This window comes from Gossypium arboreum, chromosome 6 (genome assembly GCF_025698485.1).
Source record: "Gossypium arboreum isolate Shixiya-1 chromosome 6, ASM2569848v2, whole genome shotgun sequence".
Taxonomy (NCBI): Eukaryota; Viridiplantae; Streptophyta; class Magnoliopsida; order Malvales; family Malvaceae; genus Gossypium; species Gossypium arboreum.
The window spans coordinates 103,598,014-103,611,072 of NC_069075.1; the positions used below are offsets into that span (position 1 = coordinate 103,598,014).

General features: G+C 39.5%; 1 protein-coding gene across 1 annotated transcript; it reads left to right on the plus strand.

Annotated features, from left to right (window-relative positions):
* Nucleotides 1-6,215: 6,215 nt before the first annotated feature.
* On the plus strand, nucleotides 6,216-8,315 carry LOC108484772 (uncharacterized). The gene is made up of 2 exons (XM_053029350.1): nucleotides 6,216-7,874; nucleotides 8,151-8,315. Exons 1-2 carry the CDS (start codon nucleotides 6,216-6,218, stop codon nucleotides 8,313-8,315), a joined length of 1,824 nt encoding a protein of 607 aa, XP_052885310.1.
* The last annotated feature ends 4,744 nt before the right edge of the window (nucleotides 8,316-13,059 follow it).

The window sequence follows — 13,059 nt, forward strand, 5'->3', positions numbered from 1 at the left end:
AATGTGTTTGTCTAAAGAAGAAATTGTTGGAGAATGTTTGTAAAATTGCAAGTATATTCGGCCATTAAGGTGAGTATGTGGGTGATGATGAATCAAATTTTGGTGCATATTCGGTTATGTGTGTATATATATATATATATATATATATATACATGAGTATGCCCATTCGTGATGTTGCCTTTAATTATGTGTATAATCGACTAAATGGGTAATTAGTAAGAGTGGTTGCCGAATGTACAAACAAACATATGCATGTGTAATTGAACTGAAAATGTTTAGCAAGATGATTAAACTAGTTGATTTATTAATCAAGCTCAAGGAGTTAAAGGAGGAGAATCAAGCAAGGGAAAGGCGAAGGTCATCGAGTAGCCGACTTGGAACTATTTTACCCAACACAAGGTAAGTCACTAAGCACGATTTGGTATTGATTTAAATAGACATAATGTCTATGTAATTATGCCGAAAGGAATGATAAATTTATATACATGTATGTATGTGGTGATGAAAGTATTGAATGAAAAGAAAAGAGGTGTGATGTATTGAGTTGTTGATTTGGCACTAAGTGTGCGGGTCTAAATGGGCACGGTGACAAGATTGGCACTAAGTGTGCGGGTTTAAAATTTGTACAGCACTAAGTGTGCGAGTTTGATTATATAGCACTAAGTGTGCGAGCTGAATATATATATAGCACTAAGTGTGCGGACTCAATATATGCTTTTGCATCACTATTGGCACTGAGTGTGCGACATTATCGAGTTCATCACGGACAGCAGATTGGGTAAGTACCTTGAGCTCATGGCGAATAGGCACTATGTTCATGTTCGGAGATGAGCTTGGTAAGCTTTAAATCTATGTGATGATTGCAATTGTATGATTGTGGTGAAAATGAGTTGGTGTGTAAAAATGCCTCAAATATCTTATTGAATAAAATATGAAATGTGGATGTATGACTTGGTATGAGATTGAACTGAAAGGTCCGAGGAATTATGGTATAGTTTCGACATGGATGGAGTACCTAACCTCGTTTATTGTTTCATGTTGTGATAATTTTATTGATGGATGATTGTCGAATGCTTAGGACTTACTGAGTTATAAACTCACTCTGTGTTTTCTTGTCACCCATTTTAGGTCCTTTGGATCCATCTCGTTTGCGTGCTCGGAACCGTCGTTGAAGTCATCACACCGGCTGGAAATCTTTTGGTATTGTCTTCGTAGTTGAACTAGGAGAACATTTGGCATGTATAGGCTATATTGTTTTGTTGAATTTTGGGTTGTAAACTTTAAGCGATGCGAAAATCGCCTATGTGGTCGGTTGAGTGTGATTCTAAAACCTATAGTCACGAGCCTTAGAAACCTTAATTTTGATAAGGTGGCCATAGTTTGTATTATGTATGATGAAATAGTTGGCCATGGAAGAATTATGAAATAGTCATTGTTTGCTTTAGTAACAGTTGCTGCCAGCAGCAGTGAGGTGAGATAGAAAAATCACTAAAATAGTAGAAGTAGAATTAAATAGTGAATAAATTATGAAATTGAACCTTGATGAATCTATTTTCATATGGACGAAACGAAACGACCATATGAGCTGTATTTTAAGAGATATTCAGGTTTTTGTGAAACAGGGCCAGAACGGTTTCTGGATCCCCTGCTCCGACTTTGAAAATTCACTATAAATTAACCAGAGAGAATTAGAAGTAATGCTCTATATGTACAGATTTCCTTGTGAGTCTAGTTTCTCTAGAAACAAACGGCATAAGTGTTGGAGTCCTGTACAGGAAGATATCCAAGTCGTAGTGCACAAAGGTCAGTGTAGTCGAACCCTGAAACAGGGGAGACTTTAACTAATAAACTGTACTAATTGGCTCGACCAAAAATTCTAGAAAAAAATGTGTAGATGGGATTATGATTCTAGTTTCAGGGAAAATTTACGGAACTGATTTTCGAGTTCTGGAACTCGAGATAGGATTTTTAAGGTGACAGTGACGCAGTTAGCTAGCCTGCCTGGGACAGAAATTAAATATTTCCAAGAGAGAAATAAGGGAAGTAAGCCCAGTAACACCACGTGGTCAAATCCGGTGACGGTCACGGGTTTGGGGTGTTACATTTTATTAAGAAATAAGGGAAGTAAGCCCGGTAACACCACGTGGTCAAATCCGGTGACGGTCACGGGTTTGGGGTGTTACAGATCATAAATCTTCGGCAGCAGATACTTGTTCTTGATAGTTACTTTGTTGAGTTATCGGTAGTCTATACATAGCCTCACAGAACCATCTTTCTTCTTTACAAATAATACGGAGCACCCCAAGGCAAAAAACTCAGTGTTGTAAAACCTTTATTCGTCAGTTCTTGCAACTATGCTTTGAACTCTATCAGCTCGGTTGGTGTCATCCTATACGAAGCAATAGAAATAGGAGCTGTCTCAGGCACCAGTTTAATGCCAAACTCTACCTCTCTAACGGGAGGTAATTCGGGTAACTCTTCCGGAAACAAATCTGGATACTCGCATACTATCGGTATCGATTCCAATTTCAACTTAGATTCTTTGGTATTCAGCATGAAAGCAAGGTAGGCTTCATATCCTTTTCTTATGTACCTTTGAGCCATTATTGAGGTAATCACAACCGGCGGAGTATCCAACTCGCTTGAATCAATCCGAAGAATCTCAACCCTGAACATTTCAATTCAATATACTTGACACCACAATTTACAATCACATCATGCATAGCTAGCCAATTCATGCCAAGTATTACATCAAACTCATTGAAAGGCAATAACATAAGGTTAGCCGGAAAACAATGACCTTGAATCGTCAAGGGACAATTCTTACAGACTTTATCAACTAGGACTGACTTGCCTAGAGGGTTCGACACCTTAATTACAAATTCCGTAGGCTATACAGACATATCCATGCTAGACACCAATTTCATTCAAATGTATGAATGGGTTGATCCTAGATCAATTAAGGCAATGACACGAGTATTATAAATAGAAAATATACCCGTGATAACATTGGGAGCAGAGGCTTCTTCCCAAGGGCGTATTGCATAAGTTCTTGCCGGGGCTCAGGCCTCTGATTTTGCAGTAGCATCCTTGGCAACAGTTTGACTGCCACTTGCACTTCCAGGATGTCTAAGAGGTCTGCCTTAAGAAATAGGAGCATTTGGCTGCGGGGCTAACTCAACCTCTTTGTTAGCTCGCTCCGAGCAGTCTCTGAGAAAATGGTCAAGAGACCCATACCTAAAACACGTACCACTCTTTATTCGACACTCTCCGAAGTGAATTTTTTTACAGCTTTTATGCTTCAGCTTTTGATCATCTACGCTTCCCACACTAGTTACCATAGGGGAAGAAGACTTCGGGTTATGTCGCTTGGAGCTCCTTGCTCTACCCGAATATCCAACTGATGAAGTGGAATGTTCTTGGTGACTTCTTGAATTCTTTCTGGGGAAGGAGTGTGCTCTGTCGCTAGACCTCTTACTCAAAACTCTAGCTTCTCTCTTAGCTTGCTACCTTTCATTAATTAGCTTTTCGGCCTTCTTGGCTCAGTCAGCTAATGCGGTAAATTCTTGTATCTCAAGAATTCCAATCAGTAATTTAATTTCCTCATTCAAGCCTTCCTCGAAGCGCTTATACATTTCTGTCTCTGATTGGACCCACTCCGTAGTGTACTGAATTAACCTCACGAATTCCCTTTCGTACTCTGACACAGTCTTATTTCTTTGTTTGAGTTCCAAGAACTCCTTTCGGTTTGAATCTAAAAATCTTTGACTGATGTATTTCTTTTTAAATTCAGCTTGGAAGAACTCCCATGTAATGTCTTCCCTCAGTACAACTGAGGATATCATTTTCCACCAATGATATGTTGTATATTTCAGAAGAGATACAATATACATCAAGCATTCCTCGGGTGTACATGACAATTCATCTAAAACTCGAACAGTATTCTCGAGCCAAAACTCAGCTCGTTCAGCATCATCCTCAACCTTAGCTCTAAACTCTTTAGCCCCATACTTTCTAAGTTTGTCCACTAGGGCTTTACCAATTCTCGCGGGTGCCATACCCTGTGGTACTTCTCCCTTAGGCCGAGCAAGGGGCGGAGGAGGTCGTGGTATATTGGGGGGGTTTCTCAAATAATCTCCAAACCATTCATCCATCATCTCGAAGAAGGCAGCTCTTGCCTCTTCCCAGCCATCAGACATAGACCTTCTGCTACTATTAGAAATAGCTCGTTGTACAGAAGCTGGAGCATGGCTCTCGGCTCCCTCAAACTCATCTTAGGCTTGATTGAAAGACATTTACTATATTCAGATACAATTAAAAATGGTTAAGAGATGTTACATTATCATAACTTGTATAATGCCATGTATAGCTATACTCAATACATGCTACGTTAGTTCGAGAATTGACTAAACCATAGCTCTAATACCACTAAATGTAACACCCCTTACCCATACCCGAGATCGGGACAAAATACGAGGTGTTACCAGACATACACTTGGACACTTTTAAAAATTACAGGTTATAGAATTTCATTCTAATTTAAAACCAACTAAACAACATCATAGTGTCTCGATTATGGACCTATAAAGTCCAAAACATACATTAAAAGTGATCCAGGACTAAACCGAGAATTAAAGAAAATTTTAGAAAAGTTATTAGGGTTATGCCTCACACACCCGTGCGGAGGCAAAGTACACGCCTATGTCCCTCACCCGTGATGAATTATTTGGATTTATTTTTCAATTCGAACCTACAAGGGTTTTCACACGGCCGAGCACACGCCTGTGTTCCTGACCCGTGTCTCTCACACGGCCTAGCCACGCCTGTGTGATCGCCTGTGTCCAAAAACTTAGAAACTTTGTTTATGACATAATCATTTATTTTGAGGCACACGGCCAAGGCACACGCCCGTGTGCTAGGCCGTATCCTCCACACGGTTGAGACACACGACCATGTCTCTACCCGTGTGTTTACTACCATGCAAACTGACCTAAAATTTTAAGTGCAAGGGACACACGGCCGGGCAACACGCCCATAGGGCTAACCTTGTGTCACACACGACCTAGACACATGACCGTGTGTCTACCCGTGTGGACCTTTTTAAGGTTATTTTCTAAGCCCTTAATCACCCTCTATCATCCATACACACTTAGAAACTTCAATAGTATTTAACATGTTCTAATTATACTCTTAAACAACCTTGACATGACTCATTGCATGTTAACCTCATCTCATCAGTTTAGTACATGCTAAATTATCCTTTTCATGTTAGGGATTAACATAGCACATTTTACGTTTTACACTTAGGCCATATTATAACCATATACCATTATATGCTATGTCCACTCTCAAATTATTAGGTTCCATTTCAATCATCTAGTCATGATAAACCTCATCATCATATCTCATGAAACATTTAAACATAAACTTGCATCATTGGTAGGTTTACTACCTACATCAATATGAATCATATCTCAAGGCCCTATACAAAAGTATAAGTATACCATTTAGGCCATTACATTGGGTAGCCAAATGACACATATAACAAAATAACCAAAAATCCTATACATGCCATTAAACAAAATGGAAGTATCTATATACCAAAGCAGGACAAGTCGATAGTGTGTTGATTCTCCAATTGTCTTCCAATCTTCACGAGTCCACGAGCTCTGTAAGACTGGGAAATAAGAAAAGGGGGTAAGCATTTATATGCTTAGTAAGTCCGGATAACTAGAAAGTAAACTTACTAGCTAATTAGCATACAACCATATTAGGCACTAATTCCAACAAGCATGGAATAGTTTCCCGATCCATGTACTCAATCATCAAGTTAGTCTCATAATAATACATCATGTCATTAGTCTTAGATGAGCTCATCAATTCAATATTTCCATTTCTATTTCTCCTATTAATCCCGTTGAATTTCGCAAAAATCTCTGTAAGAGCCCAAATATGACCGGGCTTAAATAAACCAAATAAATAAATTAATAATTGTTTATTTAACCATCCATACAGCCCAATTTACAAGAGTCCAAATACAAATCCAACCATTTACTCGGTAACTACCCAATCCGCCTTAAATCATACCTGGTTACAACCTAATAGCCAGATAAGTACCTAGACTAGCCCAACTTAAACCAGTGGGCCCACTGTTACAACCCAACCCGTTACATTACAGACCAAGACTCAATTAAACTACCTAGCCCAGAATTAAAATGGCCCAGTTGACCCAAACTCTCAGAGGCCCAAAAATTAGAAGCATAGCCCCTTTCCACTTGAAACCATTACAGCCTCCATATCCTAAATGGTATGATGCAAATGCTAGGTGTGAGTATCATGCTGGAATATCGGGGCACTCAATTGAGAATTGTACTGGATTCAAGAAAGCCGTAGAGAGGTTGATCAAGAATGGAATTTTGAAATTTGAGAGTACTTCAAATACTGAGACCCCTTTGCCGAACCATGACAATCAAGGAGTGAATGCCATTGTTGAAGCTCGTGGAAAAAGGGGGAAGGAAAATGTTGCTGAAGTAAGGATGCTTTTAAAAGTAATATGGAAAGAGATGGTAAAGAGAGGGATAATAACCTCTGAGAAAGAAGGAAACGAAATGAGGAACTACTGCGAGTTGCATGGGAAGGAGGGTCATGAGACCCAAAATCGTGAAGAATTTAAAGCCTTGGTGCAAGGTTTCATTGACAATAAAGAGCTACAGATTTTTGAAGATAGTTCTTATAAACGAGAAATAAATGCGTTAGAAGGAGAACAACAAGGAATCAGTCGGCCAAAGATCATTATCTCCCTACCAGGAAATAAGGAAGTAGAGGCACCAAAAGTGCCCAAGGTCATCATCCATAAGCCCAATCCTTTTCCTTACAAGGATGACAAGAGGGTGCCTTGGAACTACGACTGCAGTATAACGGTACCAAAGGGAGAGAGTATAGCTAGCGCGTCTAGGGGCACTCAAAATGAAGGTTCCTATACAAGAAGTGGGAAACGTTATGATGAGGGGGGTATCAGAATGGAGCCCACAAAGACGAAAGATGTTGAGATTGAGAAGGAAAAAGCAACCGAAATACCCATCAAAGAGTTAGTTAAGGAGGAGGAGGCTAAGGAGTTTCTAAAGTTCTTGAAACATAGTGAATATAGCGCGGTCGAGCAGCTACGTAAGCAACCAGCACGTATATCAGTGTTAGCCCTACTCTTGAGTTCTGAAGTGCATAGGGATGCATTGCTAAAGGTGCTTAATGAAACATATGTCACCCATGACATATCAATTAACAAGCTAGACCGATTGGTAAACAACATCAGTGCTGATAATTTCATCTACTTCAATGATGATGAAATTCCACCTGGGGGCATAAGGTCAACAAAAGCCCTGCATATTACTACTCGGTGTAAAGGATACACATTACCAAGCGTACTCGTCGATAATGGGTCTACTTTGAATGTCCTTCCCTTATCCACATTGAATCAATTACCCATTGACAGTTCGCATATGAAGGCATGTCACAATGTGGTGAAAGCCTTCGATGGAACTAAAAGGAAAGTAATGGGACGAATTGACATCCCTCTGGAGATTGGACCAAATACGTATGAAGTCAACTTCCTGGTAATAGATATCAAGTCCTCCTATAATTGTTTGTGGGGGAGACCATGGATATACTCGGTAGGAGCGGTGCCTTCTTCATTGCACCAAAAATTGAAGTTAGTAACAAATGGACGCTTGATAACCATCAATGCAGAGGAGGACATCATAGTAGCAGTCACCAGTAAAGCTCCTTATGTGGAGGCAAATGAGGAGGCTATCGAGTGTTCTTTTAGCTCCTTGGAAATTGTTAATGCTACCTTCATTTCGGAGGGAAGTGAGGTGCTGGTACCCAGAATGTCTAGAGCAACAAGGATGGCCCTGCAAATGATGATGGGGAAAGGAGCATTGCCAGGAAAAGGATTAGGAAGACAGTTGCAAGGCAGTATTCAGATCCCAAATCTGATTGAAAAGAAGGACCGCTTTGGCTTAGGCTTCAAGCCAGACCACAAGCACAAGAGGAAGGAAATTGAGAAGCGCTAAGCGAGAAGAAAGGCGCGTTTGAATGGAAGAGAAATAGAGTGGGAACCGATGACATTTCCACCTATATCCAAATCCTTTAAGTCAGGAGGATTGCTGATAGAAGAAAGTCGTCAGGTTAATGCTGTACATAATGAGGGATCGGAGCAAGGAAACCTTGAGGGCATTCGCCCTTACAAACCAGGGAGCTCTCTGAATAATTGGACTGCGGAGGACCTTCCTATAGTCTTTAGAAATTTTTCAGAGTAATTCTCGAAACATATCTATTACTCTAGGACCTAGGAGTAGTAAGATTACATTTGTGAAAATAGGCCTATGTTCATCTATATTTATTTAAATAAAACATAACTTTTATCAATTTGAACGAGTATTGTTTCATTTTTATCGACCAATATTCCTTTAAATTTTGGTAATCCCTATTCTTTTATTCATAGTACATAAACAATCATTCTTAGATTCATTCATTCTTTGTATATTCTTTCACACTCCCACAGGTCCCTAGATATCAATGATATGAGTACTGATACTACAGCTCCTGATTTCTCTTACAAGCAAGACATGTGTTTAGAGGAACCTCAAGATTTTGAAGATGTTCAAGATTGTGACGTATCTCTTGATCTGTTAAGGATGGTAAAGCAGGAGGAGAAACAAATCATGCCTCATTAGAAAGAGGCAATAGAGAATATAGCCCTAGAGGAAAGGGAATGAGTTGAAAATCGGAACCCTAATTGAGCAAAGCTTCTGATCTGGCCCCCTTTGAATTTCTAATTCCTCCTTTTCGTTCTACTTAGGTGGAACACAAGACATGGTTTGGTTGAGTTGCTTCGAGAGTTCAAGGATATCTTCGCCTGGTCATATCAGGATATGCCTGGATTGAGTGCTGACATTGTAATACATCGTTTTTCGATAAGACAAGATTGCAAACCAGTCCAACAGAAGTTTCGGAGAATGCGTCTAAATATTGTTCTGAAAATAAAAGATGAAGTTAAGAAGCAGTTTGACGCAGGATTCTTGCAAGAAGTGAAGTACTCCAAATGGGTAGCTAAAATTGTGCCCGTTCCTAAGAAGGATGGGAAGGTACGAATGTGTGTTGATTACAGAGATCTGAACAAAGCAAGCCCGAAGGATAATTTTCCTTTGCCACACATTGACACTTTAGTAGACAACACAGCAGGGTATTCGTTGTTCTCTTTTATGGATGGTTTCTCAGGATATAATCAGATAAAGATGCATCCAGAAGACATGGATAAGACTACCTTTATAACCTTATAGGGCACTTTTTGCTACAAAGTAATGTCATTTGGATTGAAGAATGTAGGGGCAACATACCAACGAGCTATGGTAAACTTATTCTATGACATGATACATAAAGATATTGAGGTATACGTTGATGATATGATCGCCAAGTCGCAAACAGAAAAAGAACACATCGAGGTCTTAAGAAGATTGTTCTTAAGGTTGAGAAAATTTCAGTTGAAGCTCAATCCAATGAAATGCACCTTTGGGGCCAGATCGGGAAAGTTATTAGGCTTTGTAGTCAGTGAAAAGGGAATTGAAGTTGACTCAGACAAGGTCAGAGCCATACGAGAGTTGCCTCCACCACGTACTCAGAAGGAAGTTCGAGGATTCCTAAGAAGGTTGAATTACATCGCTCGGTTCATTTCACAATTGACTGAGAAATGTGATCCTATTTTTCGCCTCCTCAGAAAGCACAATCAAGGTACTTGGGATGAAGAATGCCAGAATGCTTTTAAGAAAGTCAAGAAGTATTTGTTGAATGCTCCAGTGTTATCTCCACCTAGCCCGGATAATCCATTAATATTGTATTAATCAGTGTTCAGTAATTCTATGGGATGTGTGCTTGGTCAACATGACGAGTCGTGAAAAAGGGATAAGGCAATCTATTATCTCAGTAAAAAATTCACTGACTGTGAAATGAGATATTCCCCAATTGAAAAGTTGTGTTGTGTATTAATCTAAACCACCCGAAGATTAAGACAGTACATGTTATACCATACCACTTGGCTCATCTCAAAATTGGATCCATTGAAATACATGATGGAGTCAACGGCTTTAAATGGAAGAATGGCGAGATGGCAAATTTTGCTTTCAGAGTTTGATATAGTCTACGTAAGTCAGAAGGCTATAAAAGGAAGTGCGGTAGCTGATTTCTTGGCTAGTCGAGCTCTAGAGGATTATTAGCCATTGAACTTTGATTTTCCAAATGAGGAATTAATGTGTATAGCAATGACTGAAAATCCTCCATGGAGGCTCAATTTTGATGGGGCTTCTAATGCAGTTGTGAATGGAATTGGGGCAGTCTTGGTATCCTCGAATGGCGATCATTACCCGTTCACGTACAAGATGGACTTTGACTATTCAAACAATATGGCTGAATACGAAGCATGCATCATGGGGCTCCAAGCAGCCATAGAAAGAGGCATAAAAACCCTAGAAGTATATGGAGATTCTGCGTTGGTAATATATCAGCTAAGAGGTGAATGGGAGATAAGGGACCCTAAATTGATCAATTATCGAAAGATAGTTTTGGGGTTACTTGAGGAGTTTGATGATATCACCTTTAATTATCTCCCACAAGATGAAAATCAGATGGTAGATGCTCTAGCAACCTTGGCCTCAATGATTAAGGCAAATAAAGAGGAAGAGATGAGACCGATTCAAATGAGGATTTATGAAGCTCCAGCTAGCTGTTGTAACCTTGAAGAGGAAGAAAAGGATGATAATCCTTGGTATCATGATATATTGCGATATGTAAGAGATCGTAAATATCCAGAATAGGCAACCGAAAATGACAAACGAACTTTGAGAAGATTAGCTTGCGACTATGTCTTGGATGGGGATGTCCTGTACAAGAGAAGGAAAGACCAAGTACTTTTGAGATGTGTCGATGCTGTGGAAGCCAAGCTAATTCTAGAGGAGGTTCATGAAGGTGTATGTGGTACCCATGCAAACGGGTTCACGATGGCAAGGAAAATCATGAGATTTGGCTATTACTTGGCCACTATGGAAGGAGACTGCATCAATAATGCCAAAAAATGCCATAAGTGTCAGATTTATGGGGACAAAATTCATGTAACGCCTTCACCTTTACATGTCATGACTTCTCCATGGCCTTTCTCCATGTGGGGCATGGATGTTATCGGACCTATATCACCAAAAGCTTCGAATGGACATCGGTTTATCTTTGTGGTAATTGACTACTTTACAAAGTGGGTAGAGGCCGCCTCTTATGCGAATGTGACCAAATCAGCTGTGAGTCGATTTTTGAAGAAGGAAATCATTTGTCGATATGGAATGCCTGAGAAGATAATATCTGACAATGCATTGGACTTGAAAAACAAAACAATAGCGGAGGTTTGTGACCAATTCAAGATCAAGCATCACAATTCTTCTCCCTACCATCCAAAAATGAATGGGGCAGTGGAGGCCGCTAATAAGAACATTAAGAAAATAGTGGGAAAGATGTCTGAGACTTATAGAGACTGGCATGAGAAATTACCGTTTGCACTCCTCGCCTATAGGACATCTGTCAGAACTTCTACTGGGGCAACTCCATTCTCGTTAGTTTATGGGATGGAAGCGGTGTTACCTATTGAAGTAGAAATACCTTCTCTTTGAATTTTGAAGGAGGAAAAGTTAGATAAAGCTGAGTGGGTTCAGTCCCGATATGATCAATTGAACTTAATTGAAGAAAAGAGGCTAAAAGCCATTCGACATGGTCAGATGTATCAGAAGCGAATGATGCGAGCTTATGACAAGAAAGTTCGACCAAGAGAATTCAATGAGGGAGACCTTGTACTGAAAAATATCCTTCCTATTCAAAAGGATTTTAGAGGAAAATGGATGCCGAATTGGGAAGGGCCGTATCTCGTGAAGAAAGCTTTCTCCGGTGGTGCATTAATTTTGGCGAAAATGGATGGGAAAAGTTTACCCAATCCAGTGAACTCAGACTCAGTTAAAAAATACTTTGTCTAAAGAAGAAGAGAATCTAAGCTGAAAACCCGCAAAGGGCACCTTGCAATTTAAAAAAAAATGGAGAGGCCAAGGTGAAAACCCGCAAAGGGCACTTTGTGACCAAAGGAATTTTGAGTTGAAAACCCGAAAGGGCAGCTCAAATATTGAAGGGCATACGGTAATCTTGCTATTATTTGATACAACAAAGAGCGAAGAACGTTGCACACTGGGGTATCAACAGAATACTTGGGATTTTTTTAACACATGTTGAATTCAAGAAAGACTTCATGAAGCTAGTGTATAGGCATTCAAGCGACGATATCTAGAGAATCTAACTTTTGTCTTGCTTGCTATCTTTAGATTTTATTTCTTCTAGAAGATAGGCTAGTAGATCAATTCCCTTTTGTATCCTTTTGATAATTCATTCAAATCTATTTATTCTTAAAATTCATTCGTCTTTCACTATTCTTTAAGTATGTTGCATTGAAATAATAATAGATGAGCTAAATATGTTCACAAATGAAGTTTTGCGTATTACTCTGGAATTTCTAGATAATACAAAAAACTAAAATAGGACAATTGTTCGAGAAATCCACGTAGATAGGGGATGAAGAAGCTCGAGGAATTCCTTTCTTCCAGTCCAAAAGGAAAATAGAGAAAGCCAATGATTCAATCCTTACAGATATCCTTAATAGATTGTAGTATTGGAGGAAGATCTACGGGCTGAGCAAGAATGAAATTTTGAATGGTGACCCTTAGGATAGGGGTCACATTCACAGCATTTTGCATCATATCACATTTATTTAGGAACATTCGATTCACTTCGAGCATAGCATCCTAAAGCATAATCATTCTACAGGTTATCAAAGACGCCGTGCTTTAGTCCTTCAAACAGCAGGGTAATAGGCCGCAGTATAGCAGATCTAGCTTTCAGATGTTTATACTGAAGCAGATCCAAGATGATTTGGTATTCTTGTGTTTACAAGGAATAAATCGGGGACATAGCAGATTTGACTCT